Source organism: Hemiscyllium ocellatum, chromosome 4, assembly GCF_020745735.1.
Source record: "Hemiscyllium ocellatum isolate sHemOce1 chromosome 4, sHemOce1.pat.X.cur, whole genome shotgun sequence".
Taxonomy (NCBI): Eukaryota; Metazoa; Chordata; class Chondrichthyes; order Orectolobiformes; family Hemiscylliidae; genus Hemiscyllium; species Hemiscyllium ocellatum.
This window is the reverse complement of record NC_083404.1, coordinates 108947516-108973674: the sequence shown is the minus strand read 5'-3', so window position 1 is coordinate 108973674 and position 26159 is coordinate 108947516. Positions and strand designations below refer to the sequence as shown.

The 26159-nt window shown below is 39.3% G+C and overlaps 1 protein-coding gene across 1 annotated transcript in view; it reads left to right on the top strand.

The window, feature by feature from the left end:
• Window positions 1–22657, top strand: part of csrnp1b (cysteine-serine-rich nuclear protein 1b) — a 32314-nt gene extending 9657 nt beyond the window's left edge. The window contains exons 2-5 of the mRNA XM_060823758.1: window positions 7618–7862; window positions 10806–11065; window positions 12843–13139; window positions 16853–22657. Coding sequence (XP_060679741.1) covers window positions 7646–7862; window positions 10806–11065; window positions 12843–13139; window positions 16853–17884 — 1806 coding nt within the window. The 5' untranslated portion in view covers window positions 7618–7645 and the 3' untranslated portion in view covers window positions 17885–22657. The remainder of the gene's footprint in view (window positions 1–7617; window positions 7863–10805; window positions 11066–12842; window positions 13140–16852) is intronic.
• Window positions 22658–26159: the final 3502 nt, after the last annotated feature.

The window sequence follows — 26159 nt, the reverse complement described above, 5'->3', positions numbered from 1 at the left end:
GGGGATGCTAGTCTGCAGTTAGCACGGCATACTGTGAGGCCACAACAAAATATCTACAAATGCAATTGAAAAAGTGCAGAAAATGTAACCACACACACACACACATATCTATATCCAGCATTGTCTGATTTGAAATCTGAAATGGGGAGAAATAATTGTCATCACGTAACATCCACTCACCGAGAGCCTCATTAGAGACTCCATCTGGGTTCCACCTAAGGCACTCATTTCATAACCTTCACTTTAGCCCTCATCACAAATGGATAATGTAGGAGTGGCTGAGTTGCCCTCAAAACAAAGTGTGGCATCACAGGAGCCCAAGCAAAACTTGAAGTCAGTCAGAATCAAACAGAAATACTCACGGCTGGAATCAAACAGAAGCAATAGACACTTGGGGCAGCATGGTGGCACAGTCGTTAGCACTGTTGGTGGGCGGCACGGTGGCACAGTGGTTAGCACTGCTGCCTCACAGCGCCCGAGACCCGGGTTCGATTCCCGACTCAGGTGACTGACTGACTGTGTGGAGTTTGCACGTTCTCCCCGTGTCTGCGTGGGTTTCCTCCGGGTGCTCCGGTTTCCTCCCACAGTCCAAAGATGTGCAGTTCAGGCGAATTGGCCATGCTAAATTGCCCGTAGTGTTAGGTAAGGGGTAAATGTAGGGGTATGGGTGGTTGCGCTTCGGCGGGTCGGTGTGGACTTGTTGGGCCAAAGGGCCTGTTTCCACACTGTAAGTAATCTAATCTAATTTATCCAGATTACGTGGGACATAAGCTGTGGCCAAAAGTCAGTCACCACCACTCCTTTACGTCACTGCATAAGATATTTAGAACTGTAAAATTAGCCCAACTATTTTCAGCTGCTCAGTGACTTTCGTGTAAAGTTAGGTTGCAATTAAGAGTGCGATTTCTTGCTGTTGATCTTGATGTTTAGCTACTGTTTGCAACTTCTCTGGCAGTGCCACTTTACAGCCTCATATTGGCACCATCTGGACCTGAGCTGACTAACACTGGTTGCCTTTGTGCCATTTTAACCATGCAATGACCATGTCTAGAAAGTAAAGTTCGAACAACATCATGTGACCTATTGTCTACCAACAGCTCCTCTACCAACATCCTGAGGAGCATCATTGACCAGAAACCTAACTGGGCCAGTCATATTGGCACCATGGTTATAAAAAGAGGGAAGATACTGATTTTGATTTTTTTTTAAACAATGAGTGTATCGACCGATGGCACTTTGAAGCTTCATCTCTGTCTACGTGATGTCAGGAATTCCCTATTTTTCCAATCAATCTGGTCAGATATGTTGTTATTCCTCTGGAGCGGTTGAGATTTGAACCCGGACCTCCTGAGTCACAGGTATGGACATTACCACTGTGCCAGAAGGCCCCTACTGATGTCAGGAAAGTATTTAAATACTCACCACTTACAGTAGAAGAGTCCAAAGGCAACAACATTTGAAGGTGAACTGAGGCAAGAGCAGATCTTTAAAATTGCTGCCTCTACTGTTAGCTGTTCTGTTTCCAGTACTAAAATCTGTCTATCCTTCAAATAATGTTTCATTTTCTGTAAAGCCTGTTGGGGCATCCTGAGACTATTGCTAGCTTTTGTTTTTGTTCTCCATATCAACCCAGTTCATCTAATGTTTCCTGATAATTTGCATTAATATAAACACAAAGTAATAGTTTAAAGTCAACTCAAAGTCTTGGCACCTACCAGTTCTTGGCCTGTTTTATTTTAAAAAATAGATCAGTAGTGCTGGTTTGATTGTTACTAGATGTCTTTAATCCTTGAAGTTCACTACTCTATACTCAAAGGCTTTTGCATTGGTGTAAGAAATTAATATGCTCTTAATTTTACAGTTCTAGCTTTATATTGTAATTTTGAAATAATTATGAATAAAGGAGTCTTTACCATCCATAAATCCCCTCTTTAAAATGTTTATTTCTGTGCCTTTTTCCTTTCCCGTTTGTTATATACAATCTGGCCATTTTCTCAGGACACTGACTGAACAATATAACAATGCAAGTGAATGCAGAGCAAATTTAATAGATGTTTACTGATTGGTTTGTAAACTAATTCTTTCTGACTTATCTATTAAATTTACTGAACCTTAAACTCTACAAGTTAATGCGGTGTCTGGGATTCAACAGTACCTTTTTTTTAGTCTTCACTTGAACAGTAGATGTGGGTGAAGTTTGAGGGGAAATCATCCTTCAGTAAGTGAAGCTTGAGTTGTGTCTGTCGACTTAAGTTTATTTTGAGCTCCATAATAAATTGTGTGTCACTTGTGGTGGCAGTTGAAAGTGATATGAGAATAATTAAAAGAACTGCAAGGAGCAAGCCCACTCAGATTTGTATCTGTGGTGTGTTTAGCACCTGAAGATTGATTTTTGGTTACTTTGAATGGGAAAGGCAGAGGGTGGTAAAATTGAAACATTTGAAACTCTGGTCTCTCACACATTTTGTTTAGTAGCAGTTGGGTCCTTGGCAGGGGTAAGAAAACAAAATTTTCAGCACTCTGGACTTTGAACTGGGAGAAGATGCTAATCTGTTATGGCATCAATCCTTCAATATTTTCTTTTAAAATTTTGATTAGCCTACCAAATACGGAGGGATTAATTCATTTAGTCTGTTCTTTATTACCTAAAGCAATGTGGTAGGTTGCACTGAGACATTTACAGCGAAGGAGATCTCACTGTTCAGTCAAGTTCTGACTTTACAATTCTGGAATCTGGCCAGTTTGAGTACAGTTAAATCCAAAGCACTATGGAAAACCACTAAAGTTGCCCTGTTCAGAGAATTCTAATCGCATGTTTAAATCTGTGATGACAGACTGGTGACGGTGTTGTATTTTCCCTGTTGCGCAAGCCCTTGTGTTGCCATGCAACAGCAATGTCTGTTAGTAGACTGCAAGGCAGCATTTACTGGAACTCTCCTGGATGTTTGTCTAGGATTGGTCAGCAGGAAGTCTGTAAATACCGAGAGCTATGACACCAAGTTGTGTTCAATCATTCCAACCACCAAAGACAAAAAAAACTGTCATTTATATAGTGCCTTTCTCAACCTCAGGACATCCCATAGCACTTTACAATGAATAAACTTTACAGTTTTGAAATGTAGCCACCATGGTTGTGTAGGTTAGTACATGCGCAGCAAAATCCCAAAACAGCAATGTAATAATGGTTTGGTATTATTTAGCAATGTTGGTTAGGAATAGATTTTGCCCAGCACCTTTGCTCCTCTTGGAAGAATGCTATGGGTTCTTTCATGTCTGAGTTGACAGATGGGGGGCCTCTGTTTTAATGTTTTGTCTCAAAGGCACAGTGCAGCAGACCCTCAGTGCTCCAGTGTAGTGTTTTTCCTGGATGCTGATCAAATCTCTGGAGTGGAACTTTAACCTGCAACCGTCCTCTTCCAAAATAATATAATAACCAAGCCAAGGCTAGTCCTTTTACTACATTCCAGTAAATGCAATGATTGAGAACAATATTTCACACGTCCAGTTAAACTTTATAAAATAGGTCTTGCCCTTCCCAACATTGGAGTGAACACATGAATACTTCTCTCTGGGATAAATGATCAATAATTGCTGATAGTCATTAATTGTAAGCTTCTAAGGTAATGAGTATTAAAGCATAACATAATAGGATTGCCAATTAGCCTTCATGCAGTCTTATTTTGAAATGGTGCAATAAGTATGCAATGGGATAATCCCAGTCTCCAAAGTAATTTGCACACTCTTGAGTAGAACAACACTGAAACAACAGCTGTGGAGATGCTTCTATATGCCCATGTAACCCCAGAGTAGTATTCCACAAGGATTTATTATTCCTCGGTCTTTACCTGGGATAATCTCAGGATGCATAACTCGTTGAAATTTAATGCAACCCTAAGAAATCCTCTTCAAGTTTGTATTACTGGTTGCCCTGAAAAAGTGGAAAATTCACTTAGCTGGGACCCTCTGTACTGTTTTGTTTAGGGAGGTACATATTTTGTTACTCATTGGTAGAGATTAATTTGAGCTTAGTGCATGCAATCCATATGATACATCGGTGGATCATTGTCTCTTGATATTATCACTCATTGAGCCACTTTATGCAGTGCATTAAAAATCCAAAATTGGCTTTTAAGGGAACATCATGTGTGTCCTACTAAATGTCACAACGTTTTATCAAACTCCTCTTTAACCACCCCCACAGCCCTTGCATTTGTGGTCTTTTTCTTTCTTATCACACAGCAGGTTTATATTCAATTTTATTTTAAGGAGAAGTTTGCTCACATACACATGGTATGAATCATTGTGAAATCTTGGAAGTAATAGATCAGATGAGTCTTCCGTAGAGAGTCACGTCCACCCACGAGTAGGCTTCAAAGGTTGCAGAATCATTCTAGTAAAGAGGAGTGCAAATCATCTGGTTACATTGAGTGTACTGTACTGAGTCATGTGTGGGAAGTTTTTTGGGTCTCCACTGACACCAGTGAGTAAGCTGTGTTTACGAGTATTTGTTGTGTTGTCTCAAATTACTCAGTGCATATCCAGAGTCCTGCAAAGCCTGTAGTTTAGTCCTGTGATTAAAAAAATCTCTGCACTCTTAACCTTCATCACTAAAGAGTCAAAACCTGGCACTCTCAGCCTTACAGTACTGCCAGTGCCATCTTCATCTGCATAGCAGTTCAACAAGGAGCTCAACACCACTTTCTCCAGCAATTAGAGATGGTTAATAAATGCCAGTATTGCTAGCAATGCCATAGCTCAAAAACAAATATTTTAAACGTTTTGCAGCCATATGACACATGCTAACTGAGATATAAATATTGGCCACAAAACCCATGCTCATCTTTTACTGTATAGCCTTTAGAGGACAGACATTTCATCCAATAATTAAAGCGTCTTGAACAATGCAATGCGCTCCTCATTACTACACTGAAATGTTGGCCTAGATTATTTGCACAATTCCCCAGAGTGAGATCTGAGCTCATAACCTCCTGGTTCAAAAAAACACACCATTGTATTGAGCTGTTTGCACTGAAGACTTTGAGCAATTTCACCAGATCCCAGCAATTCAACTTTCTTGCTGGTCAGAACTGAATTCAATAAATCCATTCATGTGCAGGCTACCAAAGGAAGTAAAGATGACCAAAACCCTTCTAATCTAACAGGTTGGAAAGTATCTCTCTCAGATATTACAATGTCAGAACTGTACCCAGTTGGACTTGGGTATCACTAATCCATGTTATGTGATTAACTGTAAATACTTTGTGATATCTAGGGATGGAAATTAAAAGCAGTCTTGCTCAATTATCTATGTTCCCATGTCAAATTTTTTTTAAAAAACTGGTTCAGGTCGACCTTCCGTAATTCTGAAATAACAAGTGAAACATCTAAATCTTGTGTTTTATCTAATATCATCAGTTCATCAGGGTCACTAATCCTTTCACTAGTGTATATAATAATAGTTCCTTCACTGTTCTAGTTCCCATTTAGAATGTACTGACTCTTACACCAGCAGCATTCGCTATTTATAAATCTACACAGGTTGGTTGACTGTTGGCTGTTCAAATGCAGGGGACTGACCTCACCGAGCGCCCATGAAATGACTGGAGTATGAACCCTAGTTAATTTTTCTCTTCACTCCAGGCTAGAACTGACGCGACCAATTGTTCATCACCGAATTGTTGCTACCTTCCCACGGTGGGATCACATGACTGAATACAGAAAGCATTTTGCCCTAGAATCTTCTAAGCCAATTGAATTAGTCCTGCCTTGCGTCAGCCTTTTCCCCACCAGGCAGATAATAGGGAAGTATAAATTGTGCTACAGTGGGGTGACCACTTTGTTTTAATTCCCAAGCCATCAACCTGTTGGATTTTCTTTTAATTGGCTTATTTGCACTCCCAGTCATTAGAGACTCAATTGTAACAAATGTACAGACTGATAGAATGAAATGCAATTTCATTTGACTGAGAGACGCGAACTCGGATCTAGTTTGTGATATGTACAATTTTAACACTTAGCATTTTAACACTAAACTGCAGCTAAGAGTATTTTTAAGCCAGACTGACTACTTTAATATTAAGAGAGTTCTCCCTGTTAGGTATGCTATCTTTTGGATGTCTTTAAAATGAGGCTCCTGTCTACTTTGTGGATAGACACAAAATATCAATGCAATATTCAAAGAATTGTCTTGTCCAAATAATCCTTCAATAGGATCACAAATTACCAGATTATCTACATTAATCTCATTGCTGTCTGATAGGCTTTGTGTTCCCAAATTGGTGACTACATTCCCCTGATTTACAACAATGAGTTAAATTCAAAAGTGCTTTCTTGATATTAAAGCAATTTGGGATATCCTGGGGTCACGAAAGACACTGAAAATGCAAATATGTTTGATCTTTTATCCTTCAATGAAAGATTCTGATAACAGAAGTGAAAATTACAGTTCTAATCCAAAGGTTGATCTTGACTTGTGATTTTTATTTTCGAGTGGAGCAGCTAAATCCACCTTCTCACTAAAACAAACCCATGCATTATTTTTACTTCATCACTGCACTGACCAGAGGTCTGCTATTGAGACATTGCTAGAAGGTCCTGATTCAATTAATGTGTGGTGCAATACCTCCATATTCTCCAAATGTTAGATTTTTATTCTGATCCATCAGAAAACATTAGTGAACTTTTATAAATGATGATCACTTTTTTATTCCATTCGAGATTTGGGGGGGGGGGGGGGAGGAGGGAAATGTTTGACTAATTTTGCCATCTGACCAGAAAATTTCAATTGAGAATTTTCTTTGTGAAAATGAATCCAAGTTTTTGCCAGAAAAAAAATGCAATCAAAAATGTTATCACAGGAATCTTGCACCCGTTTAACCTTCAAATTAAATGCACAGGCTGTGAAACTTGCTTTCAATTCACATTGGACAGATTCTATCATTTGCATTATCCACTTGCCTTGTGTTTTTTTTGCTTTCTCAAGGTATGAATACTGTAGGTAAAGTGACAAGTCATTCTTGTGTTGTAGTGATTTGATGTAAGTGCATGGCTAATTAAGATAGTCACTTGTATCAGTACTAGCTTTTTATATCCAGGTATGTTATAAAATTGAAGTTCTCAAAATGGTATAAAGTGGAATCTGAGTTGATATTCTTCAGATTGGTCCAAATCATTGAATATTAATGTAGTAATGTCCCATTTGTGCTGTTATTCCCACGAGTGAAGAAACTCACTGAACAGAGAAGACATACCGAGGTCTTATCTCAGACGATTAGACCTAATTTCGTCTTTTCTCCCTCCTTTTTTCTCAATATAATTTTCACCCCCATGTATCAATGTGGTTTCATCTGACCATTTTCTGTCATTGTTTTTAAGATTCTGCATATACATCTCTGTGTAAAAAGGCATTTGTCAAAGATCTGCTCTTCCTGATTGATAGAACTATATATTTAATTCAGAAAGACTTCAGTGACTGAAATACCAGATAATTCTAGCTTGGTGAGGGTCATTCTTATTTTTTAAATCAAAATGTGGCTGAATCATTCAAAATGAAGAGCTGTAATGGGCACATCATGAGGTAGAAACATTTAATTTTTCTTTTGTGCTTTTTTTTTAAAGCTGAACTGTGACCAAACTACATTTTGCCATGAGTGGAATTCTGAAAAGGAAGTTTGAAGAAGTGGAGGATGATCCCTGTTACTCTTCATCTTCGCCATCTTCCTCCTCTTCCTCCTCCTCTTCATCCTCACCTGCTACATCATCTTGCTCATTATCCTCCAGCTGGGACTCAGATGATGACAGCTCCTGTGATGAAACATGGCCAACCAGAAGTAATACGGCCTTTCCCTCCACACCATTTACCCGTGAGTAACTAACTTAATTCACCTCCTCTTTACAATTGGTGAGTTTGATTATGATGGTGTCTGTACGACCTCTGAGTAACATTTTTTTGGGCAGAACTTAATGACTCCCCAGGGAGTATGGTGGAGGTACTTAATCATGTGAGAAGTCAGATTTGCAAGATCTGGATCCCTCCTTCACTGGGTTCCTGGAAATGGTCAGAGTGCAATTGCTGGTAGTTGCTACCACTGCTGTCTTAAAACTTCTAAAATTCATTTCCACCTTCAGTTGTGCTGGGAAATACACAAATGTTGCTAGTTAATATTGTTCAACTTTCCTCCCATCCCCTTTGACATTGATGTATGCAGCATTATAGATTAAAAATGAAAACATGTAAGCAGATGATATAGCTTATTCTAAATATCTAAATCGTATTAACTGCAATCTGGCTGTTCATCCCAAATGTTTATGTTTATTATTTTCATAAGTATTTTCCCCTTTTCTCCTAACTACAATAATGCACCCTTCATTTCTTTATTATATCATGCCTATGTCGCATTCTCTTTAATGAATTTGACAGTCACCTCAGCTATGTCTTGTGGTCATGAGCTTCATGTTTTATCCAGTTCCTGTGTGAACAAAGTTCTCTTAAATTCTACACTCAAGTTACAGGTGACTTGTATTCATAACTCCTAGTTTTGGTCTCCCATACAAACCTATTTTGCAGCAAAGTTTCACTTCCCAATGAGTCAACCAGCAAATACAATTTTGTTATTAATTGTCAATCACAGAACAGTTAGAGGGGAAAGAGCTCACACTCCATACGCAGGCCCAGAATCTTTAAGCAAAAACTGAGAACTAGGGGCATTTATAAAAGTTTGTACTGAAATTGGAAACTTGCTCCCTTAAAATTGTGGGAAAGTTCTAGGTCAAAACAGACAGCTGAGGCAATATCTTGGCATTCTCTCAACCTCTCTGCCTTTGCTTCTCCTTTCCTTTTTCAGACCCTTTTGAAGGCTGTCTCTTTGGTCAAGTCATTATCACATTTGGATTGGATTACATTTGATTTAGTTCTTGGTGTCGACAGAGCTGTTGCCTTGTTCTGTAAAGAGGGGCTTTATGTTAAGGCAGCAAGAACGATCATATCTTAAAGGGGGTAAAAACAATGACTGCAGATGTTGGAAACCAGATTCTGCATTAGTGGTGCTGGAAGAGCACAGCAGTTCAGGCAGCATCTGAGGAGCAGTAAAATCGACGTTTCGGGCAAAAGCCCTTCGTCAGGAATCAGGATCATAACTTAAAGCCAGGTCTCAGAACAAAAAGAACATTTTGAAAAGTATTGAATATATTGTGCACTGCTCTCTGACGAGGATGCACAGAGCATTTGCATTTTGCAAATTTTGCAATTCTTCCCATGTTACCTGTTAAATTGTCACCTGTTCTGTGAATTGGGCAGACACAAGGAGACCTGCCAACCCAACTAAGGTGAGAAACTGACTAGCACCTCATCAGTGGATAGGCACATGATGTAGACTGACAATGAGTTAACAGAGGGCAAAAGTGAGGACTGCAGATGCTGGAAACCAGAGAGCAGACTAGAGTGGTGCTAGAAAAGCACAGTACCCAAGGAGCAGGAAAATCGAAGTCCCGGGCAAAAGGCCCCCCCAACCAGGACAGAACTTAACAGAGACTAGGAGAATTTACCCCTGGTGAGTCAATTTCAGTGGGATTAACAGTGACCGTGCTAAACCATATTTGATTTAGAAGAGAATTGTTCGTTGCTTTTAAGAGTTGAAGTATTTAGACTTGTATGTAGTAGTAAAGCCATTTAGTGAAGAGACAGCTGTGTTACATGTGGTACTTCTGGTAGCGGGAGGTTATCTACTTCTGGTGCTGTACTCCAGTACAAACTGTTTAGGATTGAAGGCATAGAATCAATTGTTCTTAAATCACCCAGGTACTATGTTGTTTTACTTCACAAAAGAAAACTTGAACTAAAAAGCATTTGTAATTATAGGGCTTCATCCTAATAATCTGCTTAAAATAGGTCTGAAATTAGTCTTCAGTGGAGAGCATGGTAACTGAGGTCCCTGAAGCTAATAAACTGCCTGGAAACCTAATGCCAGTTTGGCATTTTCTCAGTATTGAGTCCTGTGCTAAGGCTCCTTGCTGAGAAGAGCTGCTTCCGTTCTTTACCCATTTGTTTTTTTTTTGAAAAGGAAAAGAATGAAACCGCAAGTTTTTTTCTATTTTTTTTTGTACATGTTCTTGGTTTAAAATACACATTTTGGTTATTTATAAATCCAGCTGAATTTGCCATCATTATTCTCTCTTTCACGGTGTCATGCAATGGACAGTTTGTTTTCATACAACCCCACGCACAGGATCACAACAAACCTCAAACTGTTAAGATATAATCAGAGGGTCACACTCCCCGATCTCTCTCTCTCAAGTTCAAACCCAGTGGCCTTGGCATTTAGGCTACTGAAGAGATTGCACTTCCTTGACCAGTGGAAATTATTATGCTGCCTTTGCAGGCATCTCCTCTATCTGAATGTCATGTGTTCGCGGAACCCACTGCGGAGCATTGAACACATAATTCAAGCTGACATTTTATTGTAGTACTCCAGAGTGCCGCATTGTTGGGGTTACTGTCCAGCCATGAGGAATTAACCTCGGCCACATCTGTCCATTTGAGTTGATTTTAAAAAATCATTCAGTGCAACTTAAAAGAGCAAAAGATTGACTACAGATATTTACCCAACAATGCTCTCTTAAACAAGCAAAATGTAAGACCTTGTCATTTATTTTATTGCTTTTTGTTATGGATACACTGACTGCCATATGCCCTTGAATTGCACAAGTGACTGCCACTAGGTTTGAAAAGTAGCATCATTTTATAATGAGATCTATCAGTAGCTAAATATTTATTAATATGATTTTCTCTTTCCTTCTTGGCTTTGCAGCTGTCCCCATCCTGAAGAGAACTAAACGCATGAGAAAGAACAACGTCCAGTTTGACCGTGTTGTTGTGTTCTATTTCGCACGGTGTCAGGGGTTCACTAGTGTTCCAAGTCAGGGAGGTTGCACACTGGGGATGGCCAGCAAGCACAGCTCATGCAGGCAGTACACACTCGCAGAGTTTGCCAAAGAGCAAGAGCTCATTCGCTGGAAGAAGATCAAGGAACTTTTGAAAGAACAGAAGCTGGATTCTTTAAGACTACAGGTATGAAACCTGGGAATGATAACCCATTAATTTGCTACTTGATTAGTATTCTAGAATGATTCCAAATTCCTGGATAAGAAAGTTTGCCTCTGAAGAGGCATCAAGTAGAATGAGTGTATGGTTTCCTGGACTTGGAGTGAGAGGTAATCTAATTACCCCATAGATTCTGATGGGGTTCAACAGGCTAGAGGCTCCTTCCCTGAATGGAGAGTCTAGAACTAAAAGCCGCAATCCAGAATGAGGGATCAGTGATTTTTGGTGGAGGTGTGGAAAAATTTCTTTGGTTGATAGTTGCAAATCTTTGAAATTCTCCATCCCAGAGGAGTTTGAATGCTTAAGTCACTGAGTGCATTCGGCTGAAATTGGTAGGGCCCTAAAGTTGAGGTCAAAGATTAGTTCAGATCTTTATTGAATGATGAAACTAGTTCTTAGGTTCAATTGTTCTTCTCCTGTTCTATTAATTACATTCTGTTCTTAGTGAACAAGTTCAAATATTCCTCATAGTAGTTTGACAGTTGAATTTTACTTTAATAAAATCCAGAAATAATTATCCAATGTCAGTTTGTGACCAAAAAGCTGAGTTGTAAAAGACGATTTGGACCATTAGAGAAGGAAAAGTGCCATCTTTACATGAAACATAGATGACTTTAGTCCGATGGTGATGTTGCTGCCTTTTAAGTGGTGACCTGAAGTGGCCTGCTAAGGATAAATTGTAACAGCCAGTGTTGCCCACATCCTGACATCGTTAAAAATTAAGTTAAAAAGTAATCCAAGGTGGGAAGTACATTTGTGCTGTTTTTCCATTTCCAACCTCACTACCAACTTTGATGTTCTCCCATTTAAATCTGTATTCAATGTAATCATGATGGACTGCAGTTCCTTCTGAATATATGACCTAATCTTCACATGTCAGCTTTGAATCTAAATGCTGTATGCCTGTTTGACCATGAGGGCCATCTTAAACACAGCAACTGTTCTCTTCTCCTGCCTTCCACCTCCACTTCCTTCCTACGCACACCATCTTGTCCTCGTCCTCGTCCTCGTTCTTCCCCCCCGCCCCCCCCCCCCCCCCCCCCCCCCCCCCCCCCCCCCCATGATTTAGAGCACCCTTTGGTCAAAAGCAATGTAAATCATTGTAACTGGAGTACATGGTTTATACTAACGCATGACAATGTGCAATCTGCTCAGGTACTGACATTTCCTCCTGCAAGTGGCATGTCTTCTGTGTTTTTGGACGGTTACCCACAAAATGTAGAAATTCATTGGACACCTTTTACATTACAAGAATCTTTTCAGTCCATTCTGCCTGCTATCTCTAATTAATACCTACCGACCTACCAATATTTATCCATTTCCTTTCTGAAAATTCCTATTGCATCTGCATTTATTATTCTTTTTAGCTAACACATTCCACATCTCATTTCTCTCCACCCTACAAATATTGCCAAGTATAACATAAGATTCCAATCATTTTTTTAAATACTGGTTTGGATCACTTACCCTGTTCCTCCTTCTGCTAGTGCTATTCCAGTTATGATCAGCCAATGCAACACAAATGAGGACTAATGCAAGCCAAATGTGACTAACTATTGCATTACCTAGATTCGGCAAAGGATAATGTAAGGTTAAAGGGTTGGGAGTGGGTTTGGTGTTCATCTAGTATGATACGCTGTTCACTTGTGCTATAACATTTAAGTACTGATGAAAGAAGATTGTCACTGTCACTGGTCTTAACTTGGACAAAATTGACATCTCCCCTACCCTTCACTCCAACTAGTTGACGAAGAATGGGACTGCTGACTCCGAACAGGCTGACCAGCTCACTGTGGATGACATCTTGGATGATGATATTGATGTTGGTGAGGTGGAGCTTGACAGCAGCTTCTTTCCCCAGCCATACCCAGCTAAGAAGAGGCACATGCTACTGAAAGCAGCTGGAGTGAAGAAAATCGACCGAGAGGAAAAACGGGAGTTGAATGCAATCAGGATGTCACGCGAGGACTGCGGTTGTGACTGTAAGGGATTCTGTGAACCAGAGACTTGTAGCTGTAGCCTAGCTGGAATTAAATGCCAAGTAAGTAAGCAGCTGATTAAATATTTAGTTTTATAGACCTACATGTGCGCTTACTAGTGTGGTAAATGACTTTTTGCTTTCCTAGATTCACATTCAATTCCCATGCTTCCATCTAATTTTTTTAAAAACCTGCAGCATTAATATAGCCTCTCAACCTGCCCCTTTGTTATGTCTTAGAGGAGAAAGTGAGGTCTGCAGATGCTGGAGTATCAGAGCTGAAAATGTGTTGCTGGAAAAGCGCAGCAGGTCAGGCAGCATCCAAGGAACAGGAAATTCGATGTTTCGGGCATAAACCCTCCTGATGGAAGGGCTTATGCCCGAAACGTCAAATTTCCTGTTCCTTGGATGCTGCCTGACCTGCTGCATTTTTCCAGCAATACATTTTCACCTTTTGTTATGTCTGTCTACAAAAATGAGTTCCAAGTATGGACAGTGACCCTAACTTAATTTGGCAGCAGGCTTGGCCATTCTGCAGCCGCAGTAATCTCCGTTGGGTTAGTCCAACAATAATTTCACATGCAGAAAAGACACCGGTATTGTTTTTTCTCACCCCTTTTCCCATTAGGCAGATTGCTGAGTCCGCAAACTTGGTAGCACATTCAAGGTTTGTAGCCATATCACAACAAGGCCCAAGCATGCCTTCCTGCTGCTATTATAATCCTGTGGTACTTGGAATCATTTGCCTGTAAAAACAAGCATTGATTTCACAGTAATTCAAATTTAAATTGAAGGATAAAAACCTGAATGCCCAGGTATGGAGCAGCCCAGCTTCTAAACATTAAAATGTAGATTAAGAAATCAAGTAACCTAAGGCACTATAACCTACAATGCGCTTCTTTGGTTCTGGATTTGGCTCCGCACATGGCCTGTCTTGTCAACACCTAACATTTTCTCTTGCGCTGTGCACTAATCCCTGTGTTCCAACTGCAAAATATTTGATTGTGTGGAGACAATAGTGTCAAAGATCTGACATCTCCTGTATGTAATGAACAATTTCACAGCTCTTTATTTTGATGTGTATTTTTTAAAATGCCCTTTTGTTATTAATGGGTTGTTCAGAGTCCCTTTATTGACTCAGTGGCCCTCTGTGGCAAGTATCTCTGTGGGAATGACATTGTAGTTTGGAAATAACTAAAAGTTGTAAGTGTGTAAAACTCAAGTCTGTATAATGTTTCATCAAGACTCTCTCAATGCTCTCTGAAATCTTACACAATGAATTGATCATTGATTGGTTCTGTCAGCGGGTCTTTTGTGTACTGCAGACCGACAGGGCGCTGAGCTAGTTAGGAATAAGGAACATGATCTAAGTGAATTATTGAAGATACTTAAGAGCTTGAAATGCTTCCGGTGTTTCTATGAGATGGTTGACTTGTTGATCTGTCCTTTGGAGATATCTGGAGATTATTCTTTTGTGAAGATAGTTACCCATTTCCTTTCATGTTGCACCATAGAATCATATAATGCGCTATATAGGTAAGGTCTCGATTTGAAGTCTTCTGCAGAGCAGGAGGAGCCACTAACAATGTAGCAATCTCTCTGTCAACTCTAAAGTGAAATATCAGTCTAAATCATTAAATTCTAGTGTGGAGCTTTATCATAATAACTGAAGATAAGTGTGCTATTAACTGAACCAAGCTGTCACTTGCTTTGAGCTATAACCTTTTATTGATGTTCTTTCTTGAGTATTTGTAATTTAAAAACAGAAAATAGGAGCAGAAGTAGGCTATTCATTTAGATCACGTCTGATCATCCAAATCACTAACCTGTTCCTGCTTTTCCCCCATATCCTCTGATCCCTTTAGTCTCAAGGGTTATACCCAACTCCTCAAAATTATCCAGTGTTTTGATCTCGACTGCTTTTCTGACATAGCAAGTTCCACAGGTTCATCACTCGCTGGGTGAAAATGTTTCTCTTCATCTCCGTCTTAAAAGGTTTGCCCTGTATCCTTAGATTATGACCACTGGTCCAACACTCACCAGCATTCTTCCTACATCTACCCGGTCTAGTTCTGTTAGAATTTTGTAGATTTCTGAGATTCCCCTCCTCAATCTTGAACTCCAACAAACTTAATCGCGACTCTTATCAGTCCTGCCATCCAAAGATTCAGTCAGTGAACCTTTGCTGCTCTCCCTCTGTAACAAGAACACCCTTTCTCAGATCTGCACACATTATTCCAGGTGTGGTCTCACCAAGATCCTGCATAATTGAAGCGAGACTTCACTGCTCCTCGACTTGAATCCTCTTGCTATGAAGGCCATAATATTTGCCTTCTTTCTGGCCTGTTCTCTGAAGATTGAGCTGCCTCCTCCATCCATTGCAGTTCTATTTTTTTTATTGCTCTAAGATAATTGAATGGGGTTTCTAGGCTACCTTGAGAGGCGGTTAACAACCAACCACACTGATCTGGGACTAAAGTTGCATATAGATCGAATAAGAACCATCCATTTACTTCCTCACAGGTGATTAATGAACCAGTGTCTTTTTTTGTCAACAATATGACCACTGTATAGTCATTTTCACTGCAATCAGCATTTGATGACCATTGTTTTAGAAAAAAGACTGGGCTCAAACACCTAAACTGGCATTTGAACTCTAATTCCATAGATCCCTAATCCAGTAAAATATCACTTCACTGTTGATTCAGCAACATGTAACACCAAATAGGTTTGAATTGTTATGCAGTTGTAGATTTTGGTCTTTCTGGATTTTTTTTTTCAAAAGCCAAATAACAATACCTGTAAGTGCCAATCTGTCACCAGTTGTTTTAAGGGGAGGTGGTGGTATATTGACAATGTCACTGGCCAGTAAACAAAGACACAGGCCAATGCTTTGGCAACATGTTCTCATATCCCACCACGTCAGTGTTTGGAATTCAAAACATTTAATAAGTAGAACGGTCAACCATGATAACTACCGTTGATTGTTGTAAAGATTCATCTGGTTCACTAATCTCACTTCAGGCCTAGAGATGACCTCACACGCACAGAATGTGGTTGACTTCTTAGTGCCGTCTGAAATGGTCTAGGGATAGACAACAAATGGTAGCTTTACTAGCAACGTCCACATCCCATAAAACAAAAAGAGTAACTTGAAGTTTGAATCCCGACCTGTATGAGGACACCACCCCCACACCCACCCAGCAATGTTGTCCCTTCCGCTCTCTTCTCTGGGGCTTGCATTTTGGCATCCCTATAGACTCAATACACTTAATCAAATCCTGATCTAATTCCCCGTGCCTCCAGCCAATAGCTTTCTGAGACCAGTCTTGCTGAGAGACAGAAATGCCCTGTCCAAACTATTACTTGGCTGTGGGCAGCTGGTTTCCATTTAGCAAGTTTGTTTCCCTATCTCTGACATTTACATGGAGGGAAAGGGAATTCACCACCTCAGAATTTAGACTACTTTTTTTTTGGGGGGGGGGGAGCGTAATGACAAATGAAAGCAGAAATGCTTCATCAAGAGAGCATCTATTTTTAAAAAAAGCAGTTCAGTTTCTTTGCTGAAGACCTGGGGAAATACAATGGCAACAAAATGAACTTAAATGTAATTAAATTACTGTAGCGATGAAGGTCAGTAATATATATATAAATACAAGGTGTTCAAACATGTGATTGTAACCCTATTGATTTATAATATTAGTGAAAAGGCTGAATGGCCTACTTCTATTTTTCTGTTCCTACATGCTTACATTATGCACTTTTGTATTATACAGATGGACCGGATGTCTTTTCCCTGTGGTTGTACAAAGGATGGTTGTGGTAACACAATGGGAAGGATAGAGTTCAACTCTGCCAGAGTACAGACACATTTCATCCACACCATCATGAAGCTGGACTTGGAGAAAAGACAATCAAATGGTGAAAATAGGAATGGAGAGTCAGACATGCCACACTTGGAAAATCCCCATCATTATGGATATTCAGCAGACAAGGCCACCTTCCAGGACAGAAATGCCTCCCTAACGCCAGCCTTTCCTTTCAGTGAAGAGTCAGATGACAGTGAGGATAACAGCTGTAGCAGTGACATGACCGATTCCAGTTTGTCAAATTACAGCGAGGGGGTGGATGAGGGAAGCAATGACCATTTCTTGGATAACGCACCACAGTCTCATCAAACAGCAGACATTGATGATGACGGACTGACCCGAATCCTCCATTTTAATGATTCTGAAAGCGAGTGTGGTAATGACACTGAAAACCAGGATGGCTTCCCTTACTTTAACCCATCTGACTTTTTCTGTGAGACTGGTGACCAGCAGTCTAGCATGGAAACCTTTAAATTCAACACTGAGTACTATACTAATCACTTGCCCAGCTTGGATGAGAATGCCAATCAGGAAGGAAGTTTCTCTCTGGGAGATGTAGCTCTGACACCAAGCAGTAACCATGGCTACCCGCCTGCTCACTGTGTGGAGCAGGCTCCCAAAAGCTACACTGACCTCAGCCTTTCGACTGACTCCTTTGAATTTTTCCAGTCGTTCTCAGAATTCAACTATGGATCTTTTCACAATCCACAGAAGGACCATGAAAGCATGGACAATTGTCCATCGCTGCAGTTTCAGTTCCCTGGCTTTCCCAGTTTCTCCCAGGCCGCTGACCCAGGTAGCTGTTTCCTGGAGTCTCTGATTGGTCTGGCTGAGCCCATCACAGCTGATTCTTTTCCAGAGCCCCCTACACCTTTCCCAGACAGTCAGCATCTCGAAGAAGCCATCAAAACATCCATTATGGAAACTGTGAAGGTTTAACTTCAGACTATCAAAGTGACTTGTTCCAAATTTCTTTCTTTTTGTTTCAAAGATGAATAATAGATATCTTTATGAAATGACTGATGTATTTGATGGGAGGGATGCAGAACTGATTGAAGTCACAAGTCAAGGAATCATTCTGCAGTAATTAGCCTTTGGTTGTATTAATCATGGATCCAGTGAGGCTATAAATATCAAAATGATTCTTCAACTTGAAGTGGGAGTGATACTCCTAAGTATCAGTTAGTAATCTTTTGTATGAAAGAGCTATATATTGTTTAAATTGAAAAGATAATTGGATCTTGAGTGTGTTGTAATAGTGATGCATCAATGCCGAATATCGGTGGTACTTCAGCGAAGAGCAACACAAATGATTGCTTACAAATGACACTTAAAGTGGAAATGGAATAAGTCCCGATCTGTTTGGTTACTTATCAATGCACATTTGGCAGCTGAAATCATTTGGACAATGTATTTGTGACCAACCTATTCAAAGAATCGTGCTGTTTTCTTCAGCCCCGATTACTATCTTGTATTATGTGATTTTTCTTTTGCACCCCAGCTTGGAATGTAAAAGCAACCACCCATGCTAGGCTACAATTCCATGTTGTTGCTTGACCTTTTGTAATGTCATTCCAATTCTGTATTAGATGAACCTAAACAGTGGATGAATGTTGGTTAAGCAGAAAAGCCTAATGCTGCATTCTACCTCCACTGTCTCTACGCATCCTTCAAGTTTCAAGACCATCTTTGGGAGTGGTTTTGTAACACATTAGATTGAAGCTCATGGGAGTGCCATGGTGTTATAACCTTCAACCTATAAATTAGCTGAATTTAAATCAGCTACTGAATCTGGAATGCTCCTGGTATTTATGCTTCAATGTTGTTAAAGTTCATTGATGCTCTAAGGCCCCATACGGTAGACCTCCTTAATGTTGTATTATGGCATGTTAAGAGTAAGCCTGAGGCTTTTGTTCCAGTTATTCACAGCTGGATGAGAATTATTTTTCAAACTGTGAAACTTGCACCTTTTTTCTCAACAGGAGCAATAATTGAGATTATCCAGTAAAATTGAGCAGTGAGATTGTAGCTTTGGACAATTTGATTTTATGCAGTATGATAATTCATTCAAATATTCCATGATCCTTCAGAGTAGGATTATCATTTAAAATTTGACAGCCACGTAAGGATATAACTGACTGTTGATCTATATCTTGGGGAAAGAAGGTAGTCTTGATTTTGGAGGATGTCATTACAAGGATGAGAGAGGGGTACAAAAGTTTAAGGAGAATATCCTTAGAAACTGGAACCTAGAGAGTGAAGGCATAACTGACAATAATTGGATAAAGGAAATTTTGGCAATGTTCAAGACTAGACATGAAGTGTCATAAGATTAGACAGGATCACATGAGTGCAAAACATGAACACCAGAATTTGATTTTTTTTTTGTAGTCAAGATTTTGAACTCCATCTGTTAAGTTTATAACTGTGTGGCAGTTGTTTAGAGTTTGGTTGGGATTCTGGAACCAAAGATTTTAATTTGACTCCAAATGTCAATTTTGGGGCATTGATCAAAAATATGTGACTGCGTAAACATAATGCATGGAATATATCTATTTGTGCTTGTGATATGCCTTGCCTAGGGAATTAATTTTGTGTTAAGCTTTATTGTATTTGTTGACTTCCCAAATAGGAAATATTTGGTCTCCTTCCTCCTTCTAGAAGTGTTTTTAAGTGCTTAACCCAGTGTTGTATTCACTGGGTGTGTAATAATTGTACACATCACTGATGATGACCTACTTCAGAATGCTGTGCACACTTTTGCGCAACAAAATGGGCTTAAATCTTTGTATTCCTCAGAAGGAAGGGGCTGCAGTACAATTTGTATTGTATTTACTGCAGACAGATTGTGCTTTTTAAATTTGTGAACAATAGTGGGCAGATACCAATAATGAACAGATCTGCCTGTATCTGCATTCTAAATGTAACTCTTCCTGGGTTCCAATGAAATTTCTTCTCTGAACCATGGCCTGGACTTTTCAGTCTTTCACCCAAATGTTTATCATTTCCAGCATTGTTTTTTTTCTTTAAATTTAGCATTCCTTTTTTAACACACCTTACAAGATAAAGATTCTTTGAATGGTAAAGGGTTAATGCACAAATTGATTAAACTTACTATGCAAAGTCTTAACTACAGCTGAGCCTAGCAAATTGTACAGTAATTTGTAAGTGCAAAGTACATTGATAAAGCCAACTTGAGACCAGGTCTTAAATAGTCGGAAGTTAATAAGTAACTTTTGTAATACTGTACCTTTAAGTATTACATGTGCAGTTTTTATTTATTTTGTACTGTATTTATTTATTTTTGTACATGCAGTACTGCAAGGAGCACTGTGGTTTAATAATGAAACAATGGAAGTGCAATACAGCCTTTCAGTAGCACTGGTCTTTCTCATCATTACACTGTTATTGTAACTGTGTTTGTTTGAGCAGTGTTGTCACTAGTCAGTTTGGTACCAAATGCTGAAGAAAAAAATCAAAAATTGCATATAACCGACTGTATATAGCAGTTTTGGTCATGCACTTTTTAATACCAGATTTTTTAAAAGAAATGTATTACCTTAAGATGCACCTGTTTCCAGCAGCATTAGACATGCAAACCACCTGGACTTCATCTTCTAATTTTTCATAGTCCAGGAATGTGATTTCCACATGAGCTCAGTTCAGAAGGACAAAGGCTCGTGAGTGTTGCCTGGGTGTGTGTTCAACTCCAATTTTGCCTATCAAATGTGATCATTTTTTAAAAATCTAGTGACAGCACTGCTCCTGTCAAGTGAAACACTTCATTGCAGGTCCTTGGCTTTTCTCCAAGAAGTCTGCAAAATGTTTGAAGATTTGAAAAGTATCTTTTTGGTAAGAAACCATTTTTTAAAAAAACTAAGACGTGAATTGCATTCAAACATTTAGTGTTTTAGGCTGTATTTTTGGCATGAAGGTCATTAGTTCTGTAAAGGTGCTAGAGATTTGAAACCTTTAATTATTTAAAATTCCACAAAGTAGCTAATTTTTTTTTAAGCTTTACAATTTATAATTTATTGAAAATCTGAGGGGGAAGGGCACGCATGGTTCAGCCCAGTGTCTAATATGCAGAGGAACTATAAATACTTTTGTAGCAAAAGGGACACTGTTGAATTAAGAAGACCTGAAAGATGAAGAATCCAAATTTGGAAAGGAATCATGGAGTTAAGACTATTAGAACTGATCTATTTTCCAAAGAGCTCTTCATGGTTTAAAAAATATAGTTAAAAATCACATAACACCAAGGAGTAGTCCAACAGGTATAATTGGAAGCAGTAGCTTTCGGAGCACTGCTCCTTCAGGTGATTAAACCTGTTGGACTATAATCTGATGTTGTGTGATTTTTAACTTTGTTCACCCCAGTCCAATACCAGCATTTCCAAATCATAAAAAATATAGTTTATACATTAAGAAGAGATCAAAATATCAAACATTTGGAAGTCTAGTTGATTTGAAAAATATTTACCGACTCACTTCCCTTTTTCAATGTGAACATGAAAAAATGAATATTGTAGAGAATACAATTAGTTCAATCCCGCTATTGGGAGTTGGTACAAAACATCTATTTTAAAATAGTTCATGCGCATTAAATGGCCCATTGAGAATATTTGTATGACAAGTTAATTGTCTAAAAATATAATTTCGTAATTTCTACATTATATTCATTAAGACCACGAGTGAGAACTGATGACAAACCGTCCCATTTTAGTATTAAGTTACAAGCATTTGCTTTTGGGTTTCGTTCTCCACTTCTACAACCAATAGAGACCTGGTGACAAGCAAAATGGACAGGTGACCTTTTATGCCTGAATTATTTGAATACTATGACATTGGGGATTCTGAATATGGAAAAAATGTCCAATTTCTCAAAGACGACAAATCTAAAAGGGATAGTAATGAATTCTGTTAAGCCAGAGGGTTGGACTCAAAAGATTGAGGTGACCGGCTCAAGACCTCCATGACCAAGTGACTAGTATTTCTGCTTCTTTGTGAAGGAAAGTAGATGGGCTTTACAGAAAGAAGGAATTTCCATCCTTTACGTATTTGTTATCAAAATACTTTAAAATCTGAAATGGTATTTTTATAAGCTAATCAAAGAGGACCTGAGTTAGTGGGGATTGTGAAGCATGTCAACTTGTGCAAATAAACTTATTTATTCCCTAACACGTCACTTTACTTAGTTTGGGATTAGCAGCTGACTTGGTATTTCAGATTGGTTAGGAAGGACATGGTGAGGGGAGGATCTGTTAATCAAGTTAATACTTCTGCTCTTCAGCCTTCTGAAGTTCCTCTGTATAAACAACCTGGACCTAGCAATATGCAGCTTTTCTACCGTTAAAATTAATTTATTATTTTGGTTCCCTTTTCAGTTTTTTGGCAAAAATTGAAATCTGTTCCTTCTCAAAGGCACTAGAAATCTGTAAATAAGTTCAATCTCACTCCATTGTATGATTCATTTTTTTTGCCTGTTGCACATAAAAAAAATGAAACTTGGTATTTATTGCAAAACTGTTAAGATAATGTTATGTATTGAATTGTCTGTACATCTCCCATTTGCCTTCAATATGTAAATAATATATATTCAGACTTCAATAATTTTGCAGAATGGTACGATGATTTTTACGAAAATGCATTTAGCTTAATCTGTAAAATATGACGATGGATTACGTGCTATTCATTCATTCAAGCCGTATGAAAGCCATTTACATCATACTTTTAAATAATAAAATTATATATGCAAGAAATGTGTTTGAGATTCATTCTTTCAGCTTTCTTCTGTTTCCGAAAATGTTACTGTGCGCCAGAGAATATTTTCATGGATACCAGCCATACTGTAGTACCTCACCCAAGTGAAGCCTGTCCAACAAGATCAGTCTTCATTTGAATCCTTAAGGAATTTCAGTGGCCTACTGAGCTGTCGGAAGTGTGATTGAGGGATGTTGTATCCCAATCTGATTGGGCCATTGGTTTGTGTCAACATAGCAATGTATATATTCATTTCCCCACAAAATGTATTAATTAGTGGTCAGGAGCAGATAACACCTTTTCTCTAGGCCAGGATAGACGAGAATTACTTCAGCCTGTTATTCAAAGAGTGGTCAAGGATCTGTTGTGACCCCAAAAGAAAGATGACGTCTTTAATTTAAGGGAGAGCACTATTACTTGTGAGCCAGAAGGTTCTAGGTCCAAAACTATTGCTTCAAATTCAGTACTTTGGTTCTGAATTTGAAGTTGAAATGTTCACATCCCGTGGATGAATGCATACCCTGCACACCCTTCTCCTCACTTCCTAACCTCCATCCTGAATGCAGTTACTGCCAACTTGCATTGGAAATATGTGAGGACATGAAAACAACCAGGGCAGAAAAGTGATGCAAAACAAGTAAGAAAATCAAACTTTTTAAAAGTCTTAAAGGAATAAGGAAGCTTCCAGGTAGGATGGTGTGAAGGAGAATTCAATTCTAAAAGGTGTAAACACTAAAATTCATTCTTTTTGGTATGGAAGCAGTTTGCATTTTGTATTATTACATTCACATCCTCTGGATTACCCAAACAAATAGCACTTGAATTATTCTAAGGGACCATTGAGCAAGTTTGAATGTTGCCAAGTCCCATGTACACTGCCATTTTGAGCAATAAATATTTAATCAAAATTCTAGAGAAATACTCCCACACCCCCCTCTCAGATCGTGGGATCTTTGCATTCAAGTGAAGAGTCTTGATTCAACCCTTCATTTGATGTTGGCATTTCACAAGCAAAGAGCCAGTCATGTCACTGATCTTTGTATTCTGAAGAAGCTGTGGGAACTAAAAATCACTATATATCCGAGACCAGCAATCAGAAAGTTAATTCATCATGTGCACATTCCCTTATGTTGGACAGCAAAGTATGTTTTTTTTCCAAGAAAGCTGGAGAGCATCATGTTGACCTTTAAAAGTAAATTATGAAATTGATTTCTAGGAACGAATACCACAGCATCTCTAGCGTGGAAGTAGGCCACTTGGCCTATCAAGTCTACATTGTCCCACACTAATCCTATCCCTGTAATCTTGTATTAACTAACTAATCCACGCAGCCTATGCATCCTTGGACAAGATGGGCTTTTGATTATAGGAGCACACTGCAGCACCCAAAGGAAACCCACAAAGACGTGGCCAGGATATGCGAACTCCACAAGACAGTCCCCCTCTGGTGGAATTGAACCTGGGTCCAGGTGCTAATAGGCAGCAGTACTGTACTGCCCCTTAAATTCATGGTTGGAAGCCCGCAGACTTGGTCACTATGGGGAGTGTATACCATAACATAAAGCAAGTAACATACAAAAAGCAACTTTTGACAACGTTTATTGCAAAGGATTAAGGAGTATGCTTCTCACATTTGGCTGCCTTCTGATATTTGTAATGACTTTCTGCCTACCCTGCAATGACATGTAAGCCAAGATCCTCACCCACCAATTGTACCTCCGGTGAAATCCGAGGTCATATAGAGCTGTACCATTGCATCAACACTCCTCTTTATTTTCCTTGCTGCAATACTTCACCTTGCCTCCAGCAAATTACTCATTGACATGGGAAATGATTTACAGAACAGATGGAAAACTGTTCAGCCTACACATGTAGATGCCCACCTGTATGTATGCTTTCACTCCAACACAGAGGTCTGAGTCTTTGTCAACTTGGAAGTGGATGTGAAAATGACCTTCCATTCAACATCTGAAAAACTATGGTCCTCCTCCAACCAGCTCCCACTCCCAGCATTAGTGAAGACCACTTACATGATCTTAGAAAATCATGGATTGTTTTCCCTTTCTTGGGAACCATTCATCAGGAATGTAGATCTAAATGAGAGTGGATAAATTCCTCAGGACCTGATCAGGTGTGCCGTAGAACTCTGAGGAGCTAAGGAAATGATTTCTGGGTCCCTTTCTGTGACAGTTGAATCATTAATAGTCACAGGTGAGGGGCTGTAAAACTGGAGATTGGCTAACGTGGTGCCTCTATTTAAGAAAGGTGGTAAGGAAAAGCCAGGGAACAATAGACTGATGAGCCTGATATTGGTGGTGGGCAAGTTGTTGGAGGAAATCCTGAGGGACAGGATTTGGAAAGGCATGGATTGATAGTCAATATGGCTTTGTGTGTGGGACATCATCTCAGGAACTTGATTGAGTTTTTTGAACAAGTAACAAAGAGGTTTGAGGAGGGAAGAGCAGTGGCTATGATCTATATGGACTTCAGTAAAGTGTTCAACAAGGTTCCTTATGGTAGACTGGTTGGCAAGGTTAGATCTCGTGGAATACAAGGAGAACCAGCTACTTGGATACAGAACAAGCTTGAAGGTAAAAGACAGAGGGTGGTGGTGGAGGGTTGCCTTTCAGACTGGAGGCCTGTGACCAGTGATGTGCCACAAGCCAGTGCTGGGCCCACTGCTTTTTGTCATTTATGTAAATAATCTGGATGCGGGCATAAGAGGTATAGTTAGTAAGTTTGCAGATGATACCAAAATTAGAGGTGTAATTTACAGCGAAGAAGGCTACCTCAGACTACAATGGAATCTTGATCAGAGGCATATGGAGTTTAATTTAGATAAATGTGAGGTGCTGCATTTTGAAAAGGCAAATCCAAGCAGGAGTTATACACTTAATGGTAAGATTATGGGGAGTGTTGCTGAACAAAGAGACCTTGCAGTGCAGGTTCATATTTCCTTGAAAGTGGAGTCACAGGCAGATAGGATAGTGAAGAAGGCATTTGGTATACTTTATTGATCAGAGTATTGAGTACAAGAGTTAGGAGGTCATGTTGTAGTTGTACAGGACATTGGTTAGACCGCTTTTGGAATACTGTGTGCAATTCCCGTCTCCCTCCTATTTGAAGGATATTATGAAACTTGAAGGGGTTCAGAAAAGATTTGCAAGGATGTTGCCAGGGTTGGAGAATTTGAGGTATAGGGACAGACTGAATAGGCTGGGGGTGTTTTCGCTGAAGCATTGGATGCTGAGGTTAATCCTTATAGGGGTTTGTAAAATCATGAGGGACATGGATAGCTTTAACTGGCAAGGACTTTTGGAAAGCATAGGTTTAGGGTGAGAGGGGAAACATTTAAAATGGTCATCTGAATGGGTATATGAATAGGAAGGGTTTAGAGGGATATGGGCCAAGTGCTGGCAAATGGGACTAGATTAGCTTAGGATATGTGGCT